Source organism: Monodon monoceros, unplaced genomic scaffold, assembly GCF_005190385.1.
Source record: "Monodon monoceros isolate NGI ecotype Baffin Bay Population unplaced genomic scaffold, NGI_Narwhal_1 Super_Scaffold_11, whole genome shotgun sequence".
NCBI classification, from domain to species: Eukaryota; Metazoa; Chordata; class Mammalia; order Artiodactyla; family Monodontidae; genus Monodon; species Monodon monoceros.
The window spans coordinates 18,773,661-18,793,374 of NW_021703767.1; the positions used below are offsets into that span (position 1 = coordinate 18,773,661).

The 19,714-nt window shown below is 39.3% G+C and overlaps 1 protein-coding gene across 2 annotated transcripts in view; it reads left to right on the forward strand.

Moving 5' to 3' along the window:
* The window catches only part of APP (amyloid beta precursor protein), a 277,963-nt gene that overhangs the window by 247,260 nt on the left and 10,989 nt on the right, over positions 1–19,714 (forward strand). The window contains exons 14-16 of one of the 2 annotated variants that reach the window (XM_029213881.1): positions 2,389–2,610; positions 11,339–11,392; positions 18,252–18,352. In XM_029213881.1, coding sequence (XP_029069714.1) covers positions 2,389–2,610; positions 11,339–11,392; positions 18,252–18,352 — 377 coding nt within the window. The remainder of the gene's footprint in view (positions 1–2,388; positions 2,611–11,338; positions 11,393–18,251; positions 18,353–19,714) is intronic. The other variant, XM_029213882.1, reaches the window with a different exon arrangement.

Sequence of the window (19,714 nt, forward strand, 5' to 3'; positions counted from 1 at the left end):
AAGGCAGGAGGAGAGCCTTGAGCTCAGTTTTTGTTTTTTGTTTTTTGTTTTTTGGTTTTTTTTTGCAGTACTTGGGTCTCTCACTGTTGTGGCCTCTCCCGTTGTGGGAGCACAGGCTCTGGACGCGCAGGCTCAGCGGCCATGGCTCACGGGCCCAGCCGCTCCGCGGCACATGGGATCCTCCCACACCGGGACACGAACCCGTGTCCCCTGCATCGGCAGGCGGACTCTCAACCACTGCACCACCAGGGAAGCCCCCCCGTTTTGTACATACTAAGTTCATGGAAGATCTAAGTTAATAGTTCCAGCAAACTGTTAGAAATATATACACTAGAGTGGGAGGGAGAAGTCAGAGCCGGGGAAATACATTTCAGATTCAACCAAAAGTAGGGGGTCCTTAGCATTTCAAGAGTGGATGGGATTTCCAAATGAAGAACTGAAGAAAGAGATGGAAAGAGATACAAGAAGAAAATGACAGAGACGAAGAGATTAGAAAAAATGAGCAGAGAGTTACTCAGAGAAATCACAGGAAACAAGCTCAGTACTGAGTATACAAGGCAAAGAGAAAAAATTTCCAGATGGAGGAAGAGGTTAAGTGATGGTAAATGCTACAAAGACACCAAGAACAACATGGCGCCAGGTAGGGCCAGGAGCTGATCCCGCTGGCAAAGGTTATTCATTCCCTCACAAGATGAACATGTAAGCACCAATAATTATTCCAGAAGATCCTCTCTTTACATTTTAACTACTTAACAGTCACAAGCATAAGATTTCTATAAAAGACCCATTTAATGTATTAAAGTAGACATTGGCTAAGTTATTAGCCATTACCTATGACTCTGTAAGACATGAAAAAATTGGAAGAAATGTAATGCGGGCCTTTTATCTGTATGGGAAAGGTCATTGCAAGCATCAAATATTGAATTTTAGAATGGTACCCCAGCAAATAGATATATATTATAACTCAAATTAGGCTTCAAGAGGACTGATTTGCTTGAGATTTTATCATTTAAAATATCTTGCAATAAAACTGACTTCATAGAAGGACATTAATCTCATACTTTAATGCTAGTCTGTCAGACTGTTTTAATAGATATATTTGAACAGAATTTTAATTTTTCAGATAAATTTTTTGTGAATTTAGAAGAGAATGTGAAGGATAATAGTAAGATGTTACAAATCAAATTTAAATCCTGATTTTACTTTTTTCATTTTCTACATCAATAATACTAACCAGTGATTGGTTTGAAATATATAATACAGTAAACTCTTGACAGAGGTATGATTGGAAAGTGAAAAGTTCTGATTAATGTTATTGTTGATAGCACACATGCTATTTATAAGTCTCTAATGTTAAAAATATGTCACACAGAAAAACCTGGTGAATCTTTGGCAACATAATAGGAGAATCACAGATCTTGCGATACTCAGTTTTTAAAACTGCAGTTGCACTCAGTACAGAGTTATGTTCCCAGCTCTTTTTTCCAGTAAAAATGCATTTCAATAATGAAATGTGTAATTTGGGAATTTTCACTGGTCTACAAGAACTTCAGATAGGTTGATTATGTTCCATAAAGTTGATTTTGTTTAGTCAGTTTTAAAAAGGGGTAACTGATAGTATTTTTTGAAACGAGATGCAAACAAGACATAGCAGAGAAAGACAGGATATTTGGTTTGAGAGCCCATGAGAAATGTTGGCAGGCGGGGCTGTTTATCCCACAGAAGAGAAGGCTGGAGCAGAGCTTCACGTCTGCAAAGCCAAAACTGGCCTTCTTTGTTGCCTCAGAACATATATCGTGCAGCACCTGGGAGCCTTTGAGAAAGACAGATTTTTTTTCAAGGCAAAACAATGAGAACTGTTGAAGAATGGAGCAGGCAGGCGTCCCATCACGCTTTTCTTGTCCTTACACATGTTCATGGAAAGACTAGGGACTCGCTGGATATGTCCTTCAGCTTGAAAGAAACTGTACCTTGCATACTGCTGCCACTCCACTGCAAACACCCCGCCAAAGCATGCTCTCCATTCCTCTGTGATCACAGCAGACTAGGAGAGAATGGCCATTGACCTCTCAAGGTTTTTCACCACTGGGGGGAGTGGTGCAGCGGGTCAGAGCATCAGCCTTGGCCTAAGCCACTCTACCTGGGCTCAAATCCCACCTTGGGCATTGCTAGCTATGATTTTGTGTAAGTGGCTTACCTACTGTGTGCTTCAGTTTTCACATCTGTAGGATGGAGATGATAATGGTACCCACCTTGTGGCTGTAAATAAGATCATGCATGTCAAGTAGTTACACTTGTGCCTGGTAGACAGCAGTTGGTAGCCGCTGCTGCTCCTTCTGTTGTGATGGTTGCTGTTACTCACCAAAGACATGGCTCTGTTTTGTTTAGATGAGCTGCTTCAGAAAGAGCAGAACTATTCCGACGATGTCTTGGCCAACATGATCAGCGAACCAAGGATCAGTTATGGCAATGATGCTCTCATGCCATCTTTGACTGAAACCAAAACCACTGTGGAGCTTCTTCCCGTGAATGGAGAGTTCAGCCTGGATGATCTCCAGCCCTGGCATCCTTTTGGGGTCGACTCTGTGCCCGCCAACACAGAAAACGAAGGTAAGAAGCCCAGGAGGGAACAAGAACGGTCTGGTATGTATAATCTCTCTCATGTTCTTAAGAGGTGACTTTTGATATGAATTTTTAAAAGTGCTTTCTCACTGAGAGGTATTTTGTTGCTTCTGGAATGAAAGCACAATATTCAATTAGTGTTTATGAGACAGTGGCCTAGAATGCACACCTTTGAAGAAAACAGACATGTGATAAAACTGTGGAAATCACAGTTCACTCAGTGGAGAGAGAAAAATTTTTTTTTCTTTTGTGGCCACACTGAGAGGCTTGCGGGATCTTAGTTCTCCGACCAGGGATTGAACCTGCGCCCTCAGCAGTGAAAGCACAGAATCCTAACCATTGGACCACCAGGGAACTCCCAGAGAGAGAAATTTCGATGGGGCCTGCATAAATGGAGATTTGAAAGCCACCAAAATAGTCTTCATTGGTTATTTATTCTAGTGCATTACGTTTCAGATCACACTAAATGTTAAAGGCAAAGATAAAGAACCACTTATGTCATGAAAAGTAATTTTGCTTAAGAGTTACACAATTCTGTGTTTGGAAAGTTAAATATAGGCAGCTGTCAAAATTAAGAAGCACATTGACCTAAACGTTTCTTCCTATGATAATTCAGAAAAGCAAGATTTTCTCTGTCAACAGACTTGCACAATGGATTATGTACTTTTCATTCACAGGGATTTCTTAGCAGAAATTTTCAAATAATATCTATTTAGGAGACAGAATTTTTTAGTTCTTATTCCATATCATTTTACATGTTCAGAAGTATAAAATTTTGAACATAGGAACACCTTGATTTCGAGATACTAAGAGCTTGTTTTTCAAGAACACATAGGATTTTTTTTTAATAAATTTATTTTATTTTTATTTATTTTTGGCTGCGTTGGGTCTTTGTTGCTGCACGCGGGCTGTCTCCAGTTGCAGCGAGTGGGGGCCACTCTTCATTGTGGTATGCGGGCCTCTCATTGCAGTGGCTTCTCTTGTTTCAGAGCACGGGCTCTAGGCATGCAGGCTTCAGTATTTGCAGCACATGGGCTCAGTAGTTGTGGTTCGCAGGCTCTAGAGCGCAGGCTCAGTAGTTGTGGCACATGGGCTTAGTTGCTCCGCAGAATGTGGGATCTTCCCGGACCAGGGCTCGAACCCGTGTCCCCTGCATTGGCAGGTGGATTCTTAACCACTGCGCCACCAGGGAAGCCCGAGAACACATAGGATTTTGTCTGTGATTTTTCTTTGTTAAAGAAGCAACTTTTGACGGTAATATTTTGACAGTAATAAATACGGATATATGTAGTATGGATACCTCAAAATACAATCACTTACTCCTCAGACTAAATATAAATCCAATATTAGACCATAAGTACACTGGAGAAGCTTTTATTTATTTATTTATTTATTTATTTATTTTTTGCGGTACGCGGGCCTCTCACTGTTGTGGCCTCTCCCATTGCGGAGCACAGGCTCCGGACTCGCAGGCTCAGTGGCCATGGCTCACGGGCCCAGCCACTCCGCGGCATGCGGGATCCTCCCGGACCGGGTCACAAACCTGCATCCCCTGCATCGGCAGGCGGACCCTCAACCACTGTGCCACCAGGGAAGCCCGAGAAGCTTTTTTTAAAGAACCATTGCAGAAAATCTTTATATGGACTGTTTTCATAACATGAGTAATCACCCCAAATGTATTTCATTAATTTGGAAAAAGGTACCTTCTAGTAATAATATCAGACCATAAATAGCAGTGTTATTTATCATATAAAAATAATTAAGACTACCATTTATAAAAATGGTTCTAACATAGAGGAAAAGAAATTAAGGATATTTAGTTATCAAAGAGCTGGGTGACTTCCCTATTAAATTGTATTATTACTAGAATGCTAGTTTTGTCATTTTTTAAGATAAATACATTTTGGTCATTTAAAATCCTCATCAGTCAGTCTCTAATGAGAATTTTTTGTGAAAAATGTCCAATCTCATTTTGTAAACTGAACACACACAAGATTTCTTCCTTTCCTTTAGGATACTGTGTTGTTTAATTGATGGAGAAATAGGTAACATGTATGGAGTCTTAACAAACTTTGTTTGGTAGAAAATTGCAGTCCTGAATGCCCTTTTTATACCAAATAATGTTAAATGTGTAGTTTGTCATTTATGTCCAAGTTTTAGCTTTTTATGGAAAAATTTAAACACATAGATTATTCTCCATTTTTATCAAAAATTGCCTCTGCCATTGAGAACTTGTTCATCTCCAATGTGATTCTAAAATTATAATTTATAAAGAATTAAATATCAATTTCTTATAATTTAAGACCTTTTCACATGTCTTTTAAATATATATTTTCCATAAATGAAAAGTTCCCATTTAATATTTTCCATTATTTATTGATTTTGGAAAAGTAGGATAAAACATACTTTAGAGTTTACCTTAATCATTTTTATGAACACACACACACAAATAATAGAGGATAAATTTGTACAAATTGTAATTTGTACAATTTGTACTACAAATTGTACTACGAATTTGTACTGCGAATTGTAATTTATTTATGGTAAAATTTATGGAAAGGGATTTAGAAAGCTAACAACGTAAGCTAAGTTAGCAGCAGAGTAAAATTAATTTACAGACATTAATGTGGATGTTTGTTGACATATTTGGTATTTCCTTTAGAATTGTGAACTGTGCAAAGTTTAATGAAGATAAAAGACACTCCAGCCCCTGTTTTATGTTAACTCTTCAAATTTAGTGAATACAGTGAAATGCAATGAGCTTGGTACCACAGACCACAATAGAGAATAGCAAAACGTTATAAACATTCCAGAAGGTGCTTCACTTCCTGAATTTCAGAATTTCCCTTTCTCTATCAAATCTTGAGAGCTCAACTGCTTTATATATGAATATCAGCCTACATGTTTCCTTGGTGTCTTTAATGAGTTAAATTTAGCTTTGCATTTATCATATTAATAGTATAAGTAATACCGCAGTTAAATAAATCTGCTCTTATACGCCCTAAGCATTTTATCTTGACTTTATGTGTACTCATAGGCATATATATGATCTCCACTAAAAATTATACGCCTTCTATCAATATTTAAACATGCTTCTTATGTTAAAATTTTTAAATAGTAGCCAAACTGATCCATTTTGTTTAGAAAAAAAAATGGGATAATACTGACTGTTCCTTTTACGTAGAAATATAAAAAGGAACTATTTCATTTCACTAGAGCCACTTCCTGAAATCCCACCCCTGATGCCATTGTCAGCACTCTCAACTGCTTTCCTGTTCTTCTGCTCCGTAAGAATTCCCTCAAATCAAACAAGAAACAAGGAAGTGATGGTACAAGTTAGAAAGCAAGCTGTGATTTTTTTTTTTTCTCCTTCTCTTGCCAAATAATCCAAAAAAAACTGGATTTATCCTGGGTTTCCCCAAAGTGATCAGTTTCCCCAAGGTGATCAGTTTTTGGAAGGTCAAGAACAAAAATGTTTTGGAGATACCCCAGAACAGCAATGGACTGAACACATACCCCAGGGCCCTTGAGTATTGCCAAGGTAGATGCCCAGTTGGACAAAGTCCGTGACTGAGTGCCTCTGGATCCCTGACCAAGATACAGCTATTACATTGCCTAGGCCTCATCAAAAGAGCTAATATTCAGGGCTTCCCTGGTGGCGCAGTGGTTGAGAGTCCGCCTGCCGATGCAGGGGACACAGGTTCGTGCCCCGGTCCGGGAAGATCCCATATGCCGCAGAGCGGCTGGGCTCGTGAGCCATGGCCTCTGAGCCTGCGTGTCCGGAGCCTGTGCTCCGCAACGGGAGAGGCCACAACAGTGAGAGGCCCGCGTAACACACACACAAAAAAAGAGCTAATATTCTTGTTAAATAAGGATGTTATTGACAAACAGCAAAATCTTACATAAGAGTATTGGAGGCAATAATATTTAAGATCTCAGAGCTTGAGTTCTGGTTTTCACCATCATCAGACCACCACTCCTTTTATAACATTTTGAAAAGTCTCTCTAACAATGAATCTTAAACTTAACTGACAGAGTTTGGTAGGGGAGTCAATACAATGGATGTAATTTATTTATTTATTTTTTTTTAACATCTTTATTGGGGTATAATTGCTTTACAATGGTGTGTTAGTTTCTGCTTTATAACAAAGTGAATCAGTTATACATATGTTCCCATATGTCTTCCCTCTTGCGTCTCCCTCCCTCCCACTCTCCCTATCCCACCCCTCCAGGCTGTCACAAAGCACGGAGCTAATATCCCTGTGCCATGCGGCTGCTTCCCACTAGCTATCTACCTTACTACGTTTGTTAGTGTGTATATGTCCATGACAATGGATGTAATTTATAGTAAGTGTTTCAACGAGTGTTCAGGCTTGACTACCAGTGGAAACAATGGCAGTCAGGTGTTTGCCCCCTTATGGATGTGACAAATACAGATGCAGACTGATACAGGGGCCCTGAATTAGTTTTTCTTTCTTCATTTTATCCAATGGTGAGCTCCAGGAAGATCTACAGTAAGAACTGTGCAGAACTGCATTGTGTTTATATATAAAGCTGAATTAGGTTTTGGACTCACATAATCGTAAATACATAAATGTCCAACAGGAATTTAGGAAGCTGTGTAGGGTGCAGGACAATTTTTATTTGTGTGGGATTGCCCTGTGCATGCCATCTAGCATCCCTGGTCCCCAACCACTAAAAGCCAATAATGTCCACCCTCCTTCTCCCATCATAGTGACAACCAAAAACACCTTCACATTCCCCAACATCCCACACTACAGAATTATGTGCATCAGAGTTTAAATTCCAGTGCTGCTACGTGATTTGGGGCAAGTCACAGAGCCTCTCGGGCTGCTTCCTAGTCTGTAAAATAAAGTTGGTAATAATTGCTAACTCAGAGACAGGGTGTGAGCATTAAATGAGATGGTATGGAAAACTCTTAGCAAAGTGCCTAGAATGTAGTAAATGTTCAGTGGTAGTTTTTTGTTGGTTGGTTGGTTTTATTTTGTTTGTTTTTAAATAGAACCAGGATCATATTAGAGAGGTTTTACCAGCTTGTCTCAGAGAGTCACCCTATCACCCAAACAGTATATCCTTAAAATTAATGAATATAACAAGCCGTATAATAGTCCTAAAATCTTACCCTTTCTCCCCATCTTCCTCTTCTCCCTCTCCCCAGAGCCTTTTCCTTGTTAATCTTACAGACATGTGCTTGCACACAAAGCTATTGAAAATATCTAAAATTCTCAAAGGATTTCCTTTCATTGTTCATGCAACCCTTATCATCATCAGAGCTTCGAACGCTTACCAAAAATTTGTTTTCCTCAAGAACAATCGGTCAAGTCCACAGAGGGGGTCAGACACTCAAGGATTCTGTGAATTTATATTGAAAATATAAGCATATCACAAACACAGTTTTCCAATATTTTAGGCTCTTTGACCAGCTGCGATTTGCCTTCGGGGATTTTTATTCTGCGGTTGAGCCACAAAACTGAAATGGCTAAACTGAAGTGAAGCTGTTGTTTAAAAAACAGTTCTTCTCATGGATTGTGAAATCATCTGGCTGAAAGCTTTTGTGCTGATAGCATTTGTGTTTGCTCTGCATTTTCATGACTGCCTGACCAGAACAGCCTGAAGATGAGGAAGAATGCAGTGGCCACCAGAAAGTTTTTGCGGCCAGCAGTCAGCTTGTCTGTGTATATAATACATACACAAAACACTATAATATTCTTCATGAGGCACACTAGGTCTTGTAACATTGTATTGTGTAATTGCATTGTGAATTTGCCCTCTCGTACATTTTCACTTAGCCATAAAGCAGCAACGAACAAAGCACTTTAAATGGGGAAATTGAGATTAAATAATGTCTTTCATCAAACCTGCAAGCCAGGGCTTTTCAGGCCCCTCTTATCTACGAGTAAAACTGATTTCCTGCTGATTACTCCATCACCTTAGGCCTGATGGGGAGGGGAGGTTGTGCTGGGCAGCATTTAGCTTAGAACTGGTCTATTACAAGGAATGCCAGAGCTAAGAAACTCAAAAGTGCTAGCGCTTCCATCATTCTGTTTCTCTCTTTTTATAGGGGACTATTTGATTCAGAGCTGCTGATGGCAGTAGAATAACATATTTCTGCCTATTTTAACTCTTTAAGACAATCTGTTTCTAATGTTTAACTTACTAAACAGCCAAAGTAACATGTTTTGAACACTATATTGAAGTTACTTGCTGGTTCAACTAGTAATGGTCCATTTGAAAAATTAGAAAGTATTTATTTTGGATTGGGGAGTAATGCACTCCTTTTTCTTGTCAATGTATATTCTTTTTTGCAGTGATGAAATTATCTTTAAATTATTGATGTCTGATCACTGAACACGAGTTACTTATTTTTTGAATATTTACTCATATTAAATCAGCCTCACACTGTTAAAGCAGACTACAGTTTAAGTCACTAAAATTATTATTGTTTATCTTCCTGAAAAATATAGTTTTATTACTGTTTTCAAATAATACACGAACCTTGAAACAGAAAGGCAGAGAAATTTCTAGGAATGATCTCCTCACCCAGAATAAACTAATGACAGCTTTTTGTGGTAATATCTTTCAGACCTTTATCTATGCGCATGTGATGTGTTTCCATATTCCCTTGAGTAATTATGGAATAGGACTTTATCATTTGTAAGGGTCTTTGGCATATGTGTGCACATTTGAGCCCTGGAAAAACCCAGCTTCCTTGTGACAAAACAGAAGCTCAGAAAGAAGGAGGTTTGCCCAAGAGCGCAGAGAAAACAAGTGGTGGCATTAAAATGGACCCTGAGACTAGCCTGACCACCACATCTTCAGTCCAAATTTAAACCACAAACTCAACTGCTTTCCCCTGAGTGGAATACAGTTTCTAATGATTTAACCATTGATGAAGGTAATCACTTTAAGTTACTTTTTTGCTCTGTGAGTTTGCTTTGGTACATTCTTACCTTCAACTGAAGCACCATTTGGGGCTCTTGTCATCAGGAAGCTCTCAAAAAGTACAATAATCCTTCAGTTAACACCATTTTATAAGGAGTAATAAAGTCCCTCACCATACGTTGTTGCGGATGGGAAAAAGGATGAAATACAGAGAAACAGTATTGTTCAAATATATTTGTGAGTTGCAGAAGGAAGTATGTCTTAATCTGATACACGAATAGAGTGTTACTCATCCTCACAATAGCTGTCATAGAATATTTCATAAATAGGATATTTAATAAATGGAGTTTTATAGTATTTGAGAGTTTTTGAAATGGATTTTTAAAATTTTTGGTTCCTCATTGCAATTAGAAGATAAGTTATTATTTCTATTTTACTTGTGAAGAAACAGCCTCAGATGTGATCATTTGCCGCAAGTCGCCTACATTGTAAATGTTGGGTTTAGATGCCTCCGCCCTCCTTTTCTCCTCTATGGTGCTGCCAGGCTGCATGATAAAGGACCAAACCACCTTTTTCTTTGGATACATCCAAATGCCTTGGTATTCTCAGCAACATTATTTTCTCCTATTTTGAAGACTTGGCTTGCTGCCACTTTCTTCTCCCTTACTGTTCCCTGCTAACGTGTGGCATTCAAAATCGACTTGGGCTTATAATCCCATTTCTGAATGCCCGGGCTGTGTGCATGAGTAAGCTGTATGGTCTTACTGAAATTTTTGATCCAAATGCCATCCCATCGAGCACACCTTCTCTTCCCATGGACACCTCTGCTCACTTTTCCTTACCTTCTTACTTTTATATTTCCCAGACCTTACACAAGAGGCTTTATCCTCCCTCATGGCTTCACTGGCCCCTTGTCCATTATTTATCCTAAAAGCTTTGTTTCTTTCCCTTGCCTGTTTCTTCAAAGACCAGGGTAAGTTCAAGTTAATATTTTCTGAGAATCAGAAGCACTTTGGGAATACCAGCTAATGGTCAACAACAGTGGGCACTATTGTGCTGACTGCAATGTTTTCTTTGGGTCAGACCCAGAATACTCGCAAAGGAAAAATTGTGAAAGTCGACAAATATGAAAGGAAGTATTTGCACTTCACACATTTCAACTCTATGTCATCTATTAAATAGAAACCAGTCTTTAAAAATACAGAGAGAGGGGGAGGAAACTCTAGTTTACCTCTTCTACCCTCAAACTGGGAACAAGTTTGATTCGCTAAATGGCAGATTATGTGGTGAAACGTTCCTCTCCTGATAAATTCCTATTTGCATTTCTCCTGGCGATTTAATGGAGTCCTTTTGTAGTTAATTAACTGTAAAATAAAATAAGATTTAAAAAAAAGATAAGATTGGATAGTTGTAAAAGGAGGTATCTTTAAGATTTTCCACTGCGCTGGGCATAATGTATTTTATTTCTAATCAAAAGCCAAGAAACTATTTCTAAATTCGCTGAGAGGAAAACCCACACTCCCACCCCCTCTTCTTTGATGTTGCCGCGTATCTTATCCTGGTGAGCACATTTATTAGAAAACTAAGGAGTAGGATTGGCACATCAATAGCGATAAGCCTTTTGAAGGGGTACCCCTCCCATCCTTGATGCTCAGGATTAACTCACTGTGGTTCTTTTCTAGCTGCTTTTTTTTTATATATATATATAACTTGTGTATTGCACATGCTTTTCCTTGCGCTGTGTTCAGGAGCCACGACTTACCATCTCGATTTGTCTTGTTTGCTTTCCGTGTATCTTGCTTCCTGTGCCCAGTCGAGCCTGTTGACGCCCGCCCTGCCGCCGACCGAGGACTGACCACTCGACCAGGTATATCCCGGTGACCTTCCGCCCCTCCGCATCTCGCGCTTGCGCAGACGCAGCCCCTTTCTTGGGGGTCAGCCTCTGAATTGCAGATATGGAGAAGCAGGGTTTGAAATGACCATGGAAACCAAACTTTTTAAAACTCCCCTTTGCTTTCCCTTACACTTCATTTCCCAAGTTCCTAATTAGGTGATCATTTTTTTTCTTTCTGAGCGTTCCTTTTGAAACAATAAAAAGGAGCCCTTCCAACGTTTGGTTTTTTCTTTTGTTTTTCTGATGGAGAGGGTTCTGTAGAGCCTGTTGGTCCTCAAGAATGGAAACCTACACAGATGCAGACTCTAGCTGGTGACGACCTGGTTACTGCTGGAACATCTCATTCTTTCTTTCTTGTTTGGTATCCGGATGGTCCATTTCTAACTGAACTGGGCTCAAACTTGAGTCAGTTCCTCAAGTAGACATGAGTTCCTAAAAATATCAGAATTGGAATATCTTTAGAGCCCAGAAGTATTTCCATTTTATCTTTTGTGGGTTATATATACTTATTCTTGATGAGTGTCTAAAACACAGCTGAAGTATGTGCCTAATTTTCCATACAAGTTCTTTATTTTTTATACTACTTAAAATTCCCATTAACACTGATATGGACACTTCTTTTTTTTTTTTTTTAACATCTTTATTGGAGTATAATTGCTTTACAATGGTGTGTTAGTTTCTGCTTTATAACAAAGTGAATCAGTTATACATATACATATGTTCCCATATCTCTTCCCTCTTGCGTCTCCCTCCCTCCCACCCTCCCTATCCCACCCCTCCAGGCGGTCACAAAGCACCGAGCTGATCTCCCTGTGGACACTTCTTTTTTTGGTAGTTTCCCAAGCATTAAGAAGAAACACATTTTCACCTTCCTATGTCTCAAATTTAGCTTTAAGAATAATGTCACACCCAACAAAAGCACATACATGACTGGTTTTGACCCCGTGCACTACCTCGCCCAACTGATAAGTACCCATTGCTTTCAATGAATCAAAAAGAGAAGTTACTGAATTGACAAATCTATATATACTCTGGGGAGATTTTACTCCCAACAGTGCAAACGTATCCATAAATGTTTTCTTCTGTATCTTCGTAATGTCCCCATGCGGTACTAGGAACAGGGCATTAACCTCACATGGAGATGTTAACACAAGGAGTTTGACCTTTGCTTCCAGGTTGAGATGCAGTCAGCAGCCGGGCCAGGAGCAGCCCCTGCCCCTCTCTGCCAGTACAGGCTCAGGTTCCATCTGCTTCCCACCACAATCACTGACGAGAAATTCAGAGTCTGCCTTGTGGCACCTTCATGCCTCTGCGCTCTAATTAATAGGGCAGCGGGGGCCGTGGAGTGACACATCTTGACAGCCAATCTCCTTGATTTTATGAATCTCTTTCTGTAGGGCTTTTCAGAGAAATCTAAATTATAGTAAGTCAGACCCAGTTTCAGCTCTTCTAACGTCTTCCTTATTGCCAGTGTCACACAAATAAATTTCAAAGAACCAGCAGTTGACACATCCCCAGCCTGCTCAGCCCACTGGTAGGGCCCAAGGCTGAGTGAGGGTCCGTTCCATTCTAACTGCAGCTGATAACCAGCTTAGGTTGGTCCTTTGCCTTGGGCCTATTTTTATGGCACTTCCTACTTTATTTTTGAAGGAAGAGATGCTTTTCATCTACAAGCATGAAATGTGAATTAGAAGCGCTCATTCAACCAATTTTATTAAGTTGCTACATTGAGCACACTGGGCAATTATGTTCCTATTGAAATACCCAGGAAGAGGTAACACCACTGAAGTAGATTTTTTTCCTTTTTTAAAAAATCTAAAATGAAAAGGACTTTTCCATACATTCTTAAACAAAAACAATTTGTTTTAAGGGAAGAGCTTGAGAATACTTAGAGGTAATATACAGATGGGAAGAAGCTCCTTCTAAAGTCTTTGTTGTAACAATAGCAATAGCTCATTTTGATATTTCACAAAGACTCTCCAACTGCTTTGGAGGGTCAAAAGAAATTAAGTAATAAGGCCCCTGTTCTCAGGAGCTTGAATAGAAAGACCACACTTTGTGTATTTAGAAAGATGAGATGGAATTAGAAAGGCACGGAAATACAAAGTAACATAAAGTGTAAACCACCTTGTGATGTTTGTTTGTGATTTGAGCAGATGGGACATTAACCAAGGGGTACGTTAATCAGGGCACTTGCTGGAGATGAGCTTTAAGATAGGTTTTGGGCACGTGCATTGTCAAAGAAGAGGGGAATGTTCTATACAGATAGATGAGAGAATGGCCTGGGCCAAACTTCCTTTCTTATACTATTGTAAGGCTTGGGTTCCCCAATAGAAGAGGGCCATAGTGGGGAAAGAATGCTCAGATAGGAAGTGAGGGAGATTCTGGCTAAGGTATGTTTATGAACAGTCCTATTTGCTGCGTATGTCTTAAGACATACGTATGCTCTATATTTTTGTGCTTGTAGTGAGTCTTTTGAGCATTTGGACCAGTTTCCCCCTGTGTTTTCTAGCATTACTTTCGGTCCTTCATCATCGCACTTTATGAGACCACATGTTTGAGTCTAACGTGCTCAATTATATCATTAGATTTTCCAAACTTAGAAACCCTTTCCAGGATTGTCACATCATGTTATTCAATTGATGTCATTGTTTTTTAAATAATCACTGCTGTCACTCTGAAACAAGTAAAGAAAGAGCTTTTGTATAATCACAACTGAGGAAAATGACTTCTCCTTGACTTCCATATCTGAAATAACAGGGTACAGTAACTTCTAGAATGTAGTGTCAAGGAAGGAACACCTTTAATATCAGTGGTGATTTCTAGGGATGGTGACCATTACAGCTACTCCCCTGGGCTTATTTCCAGAGAGAAATAGACTCTGAAGGACAAGTAAAACCATTTGACCAGAATAAAGGAGACAAATACAGGCATACCTCGTTTTATTGCTCTTCACAGATGTTGCATTTTTTACAAACTGAAGGTTTGTGGCAACCCTGAAGTGAGCAAGTCTATCGGCGCCATTTTCCCAAAAGCATTTGCTCACTTCGTGTCTCTGTGTCACATTTTGGTAATTTCGCATTATTTCAGACTTCTTTGTTGTTATTATATTATGGTGATCTGTGATAGTGATCTTTGATGTTACTATTGCAAGATTACAACTAGCTGAAGGCTTAGATGATGGTTAGCATATTTTAGCAACAAAGTATTTTTAATTAAGGTACACACATTGTTCTTCAGAGTAGACTACAGTATAGTGCAAACATAGCTTTTATATGCACTGGGAACCCCCCAAAAATAGTATGACTCACGTTATTGCAATATTCACTTTATTGCGATGGTCTGAAACTAAACCTGCAGTATCTCTGAGCTATGTCTGTACATTAGCAGACTCTTCACAGGGTGGAAAACTTACCCTTTCCTCTATAATTTTAACCACGCTTCTCCAGTCCTAATAAAGGAAACCAGATCCTTTGAGAAAGGTTTCCTGAAGGACATGCTTTCCTTCTTCAAATGAACATGCTTCCCTTCTTACTGAGAGCCTGGTGTCAGAGCTTAGAGAATGAGAGTCTGGTGTCAGAGCTTAGAGTGGAATCAGGACAACTCGGAAAATGCATGTGGTAAAACTGTAAGTGAAGGTCCCTGCGATTTATTTAAAGCTTCTCATCACATATCACTATATGCAGTTTCAGCTTATTATCAATGACATTTTCCTGGTGCAAAGCTTATTAACTTTTTCCCCTTTTAATGACATTTGCTTAATATATAGAAATGCTTTTCAGTGAATGACTATACATGCTGTACAAAAATGAACTAGGGAGAGCTCTTTCCGCTGAGTCCTGCAAACTATTGTGCCATAATTAATTATCTGTTGTTCTGACTTGCTACATGAATTTGAATTTTTTTTGACTATTAAAAGTAATCTTCATGTCCTTTCAGAAAGAGTGTGGGTTTTTCTAGAAGGAAAGACTATTCAAGAGAGTGTTCTTAAGATCTCAGAAATATAATTTTAACTATTGCACTGTTAGATCCCGATGACAGAAAGAGGGTAAGGTATAAAGAAATCACTTTGGTTCTAAAGGGACCTCAGATTTAAAAGGGTTTGTAGAAAGATAAAAGTATACAGCTAATGAGAAATAAAAGAGCATTAGTGTCACAGCCCAATAAACATTTGTATCAGGAAGATTAGAGGTCAGAATAAGATGAAACTTATTAGAAAATGCTAATCATTTTAAAGCAAGAACATAAATAAGAATAGAGAGCCCTACAGCTCTTGGGATGGGGTTAGGAATCAGGGGACAGTCAGTGAGTGGACCAGTTAAAAGATGAGAGAGAATGGGAAACTGTCCCGCTTTGATTGTGCTTCTGTCTTTCATGTGTATATTAAACAGGATGGTCTTTTGTTAAAAGAAAGGCAAGTCCAAGACAGGTGAAGATGAGAAAACAAGGCACTAGCCCTTTGTAATAGTTATCTATTACTATGCAATAAATAACCCCATAACTTAGCAACTTAAAAACAAACATTTACCTTCTTATAATGAATTTCACGGATTTCAAACATGGTTTAGCTGGGTGCTTCAGGCTCAGGGTCTCTCAGGAGGTTGCAATCAAGACATCTGCCACAGCTGCAATCATCTGAGGGCTTGAAGTTTGGCTAGGGCTGGTGGGTCTTCTTCCAAGATGGCTCACTCACATGGCTGTTGGCAGGAGACCTCAGTACCTCACCATGTGAACTTTTGAGTGTCCTCACAACATGGCAGCTGGCTTTCCCCAGACCAAGTGATCCAAGAGAGAGAATACAAAGGAAGCTGCCTTGTATGACCCAGTCTCAGAAGTCATACCTCATCACTTTTGCCATATTCTAACAGTAGAAACAAGTCACTATATCAGGTCTACACCTGAGGAAAAGGGAATTAAATCCCACCTCTTTTTTTTTTTTTTTTTTTTTCTGTGGTACGCGGGCCTCTCACTGCTGTGGCCTCTCCCATTGCGGAGCACAGCCTCCGGACGTGCAGGCTCAGCGGCCATGGCTCACGGGCCCAGCCGCTCCGCAGCATGTGGGATCTCCCCAGACTGGGGCACGAACCCGTGTCCCCTGCATCGGTAGGCGGACTCAACCACTGTGCCACCAGGGAAGCCCAATCCCACCTCTTGCTGGGAGGAGCATCCACAAATTTGTGGATATATTTTTAAACTACCACACTTCTCTACTCAAGTCCAAGTTCCTATAAATCATGGGCTGGGAGAACTTGAGGGCAAGATCGTAGAACCCCTCTCCCTGATCTTTGTGGACTTGGAAGATAGGGATTAAAAAATGTAGTTGTGACAAGCTGAAGGGAGAGAAGACAGCATCACAATCTACATGCCGGGTGGAGACTGACATTGATCTTGGGTCCATTTTCACATAGGTTATTAAATGGAAGCTTTCTGAATAGTTGACCAAGAATCAGTGATATGTCACAACCAGCATAGGTTCCCTGGATCTTGTAAAATTATCCTCTTTTCTCTTTGTGTAGACTGTGCTGTTTGACTGGCACGTCATATGCTGTGGACATTGCTTTTCAATTTCAGCAAGATGTGTAACAAGGTTCACAGCACCTTGTAGACAAGATGTAAGAGTTGATAGACCAAAAGCAGGAAATCAGGTCCCATGGGAGCTGAAGGAACTTGGTAACATGTAGCCCAAGTAAGAGAAGAATCAGCAGGAACATGATGCCTCTCCTTGGGTATCTGATCTGTTCAAGGCTATAGTGCAGAAGGGGGATTTAGGCTTGCTCTATGTTGAACAGAGTGGAAGTTATAAGGAAACTGATTTTGGCTTAATGTAAGAAAGGCCATTCTAGTAGACAAAGCTGCCGAAAAATGGAGGCAAACTGATAATTCCTCTCTGTTTAGGTAGAGCTGAGAGTTTACCCCTGGGTGGGAACACCGGAGAAGAGATGATTTTAGAAGCCATTCTCATCCTAAAATTCTGACTTTTGATACTTAAATGCTGCAACGTGGAAACGATATTTATACTTTGTCATTTCACCTTTTGTTTTAAAAATTACTTTGCGTTTTGATTTTAAGCTTCAAATTACTATCTGAAAAATTAAATTCATTATAACAATTAGTGTAAGAATCATATAGCAATTTATAGAGAAAGAAGAGTTAGCATGTTAGAAATTGTTAGTCCCACAGAAGCATTTTTCAAACATTATGTACTGCAGTTCTTTATTCAGCAGATGAACCATTTACATTATGTATCTATAACTAAATCACTTAACTAAATAAATGATATGATTTTTACAGTGCTTCACTGCATAGATGCATGAACATAATTTATTTGTAATTGGAACAAAGTCCTAAAGTAGCAGTTTTGTTCTGCCAGGTAATTAATGTTCATTTTTAAAGCCTTTTATTATTTTTTTCTGAAGGAATGAGAGCACATGAAAAAAGACATATAATAGGCTAAACAATAAGCACCTAAACCAAGCGAGTATATTCTAGGAGCAAATCCCTTCCAGCCTCCCAACTAGCATTTAACTTCTGTCTTTTTCCCCATTAAAAAAAAAAAAATATATATATATAGCATGTGTTTAAAGGCAATAGAAGCCTGAAGTGCAAATTTCTTTAATCTTTAATTTATTTTTGTTTAAAATAGGTAGTGGTTAAGGATTTAAATATAGGGTGTCATTTTCTGGAAGAAAGTCATTAATCCATTTTCCTCTAACTTCAGGCCTAGAAAGAAGTTTCTGGTAGGCTTTGTGTTGTAATGTTATTGTTTATAGATAAAACAAATGGACTGGCCTGCGTATTTTGATTATGGTATAATGCTTATGGTATCATGCAGGTTCGGGGTTGACAAATATCAAGACGGAAGAGATTTCGGAAGTGAAGATGGATGCAGAGTTCCGACATGATTCAGGATATGAAGTTCATCATCAAAAATTGGTACGTGACATAATCTACCTCTTCAGGCCACTCTGTCTTGTCAAATGACTTTCGTTCCTCTTGGGTCAGAAATCCAGTTAAGGAAAAGATTAAAATGAAAATAAAACACTTGCCTATAGGATCATCATGAAAACGTGAAGAAAAGAAAAAGAGGCTCTTTATATAGTAGTTCTTTAGGTCTAGAAAGCAGCTGAGCCCACGTTGGGCTTAAAGTGGAATTACTTTGTATTCTAGCAGCCATTTTAATTAACTTCCTGTCTGTTTTCTAGGAAATCAGGTTTATAATAGGCTTGTGTGAAGGATCGAAATCTCAAATAAAACACGTGTAAACACTGCTTGGGTTCACAGAACAGCTTCACGGCCGCTGGCTTAATTTCACATTTGTAAACTCTTCCCCTGGGCTTCGTCGCCTCTCTCTCACCCCTCCTTTCTGTCCCCTCCCCACATTTTAAATTGTTCCTCGGGAGTGGGATGGTTGGGACTCCCTGGAGGTAGGTAGAGGGGTAGGTGAGCCAGACTGCATTATGTTCCCAGCAGTGTGTTCAGCAGAAGGCTTGGCCAAGAAAGACTGTGGCTTCCTTTTCAGACAAAATTACCCTTTTTCCCCCCAAATGTTAGAATTGGAGTAAATCAAAAGGCACCCATCTCCCTTAAGGTTACATAAAAACCTTTACCGAAAGCTTCAGATAAATCAATCCTGCATTATGCTAGGGGTCCTCCCATCTTAAGAGTAAATAAGCCCAGTAAGTGGCTTAAACTAATAAAGAAGACAATTTTGTTGCACATTCAGTAGTGAACAAAAGTGATAATCAAATTCTGAAATCAGTAATAATACTTGAGAAGGACTCTCTCAGGCACTTACTTTGTTTTTGTTTGTGTGTGTGTATACATGTGTTTTTCCCTTTCAAGGAGAAACTGTCTTTCCACTATTCCTAAATAAAATTTGTAAATCCAAGTATTAAACTCCAGCAGAAACCCCTATAAAGTATAGTGTGTGCCTCTTTTCACTCTGAACAATTGAGGCAAGTTCAAAATTGACTTGAGATTCAGATTTGCATTTTAACTCCCATAATCTTTTTGATAAAAGCACAGTGAACTTTTTGAAGTGCGGTTTTCGTTGGCAAGTTAATCCAGTGTCAGTTATTATAGAATCAGGGGCACTCTTGATCTGGCTGATGCTGAAGAGGTTAATAACAACTTGTGGAATCTGTTGAGGATTTGGGAGCTGGTGGGGCAGACAGCTGAAGATTAATGTGTGGATTTGCGTTTTCTGGTGCGTGTGTCATAAAAACCCATCTCCGCAATTACACTAACTCCTGTAATACGACCGTGACTAATGGCAGAAGCAGCAATTGAGAGAAT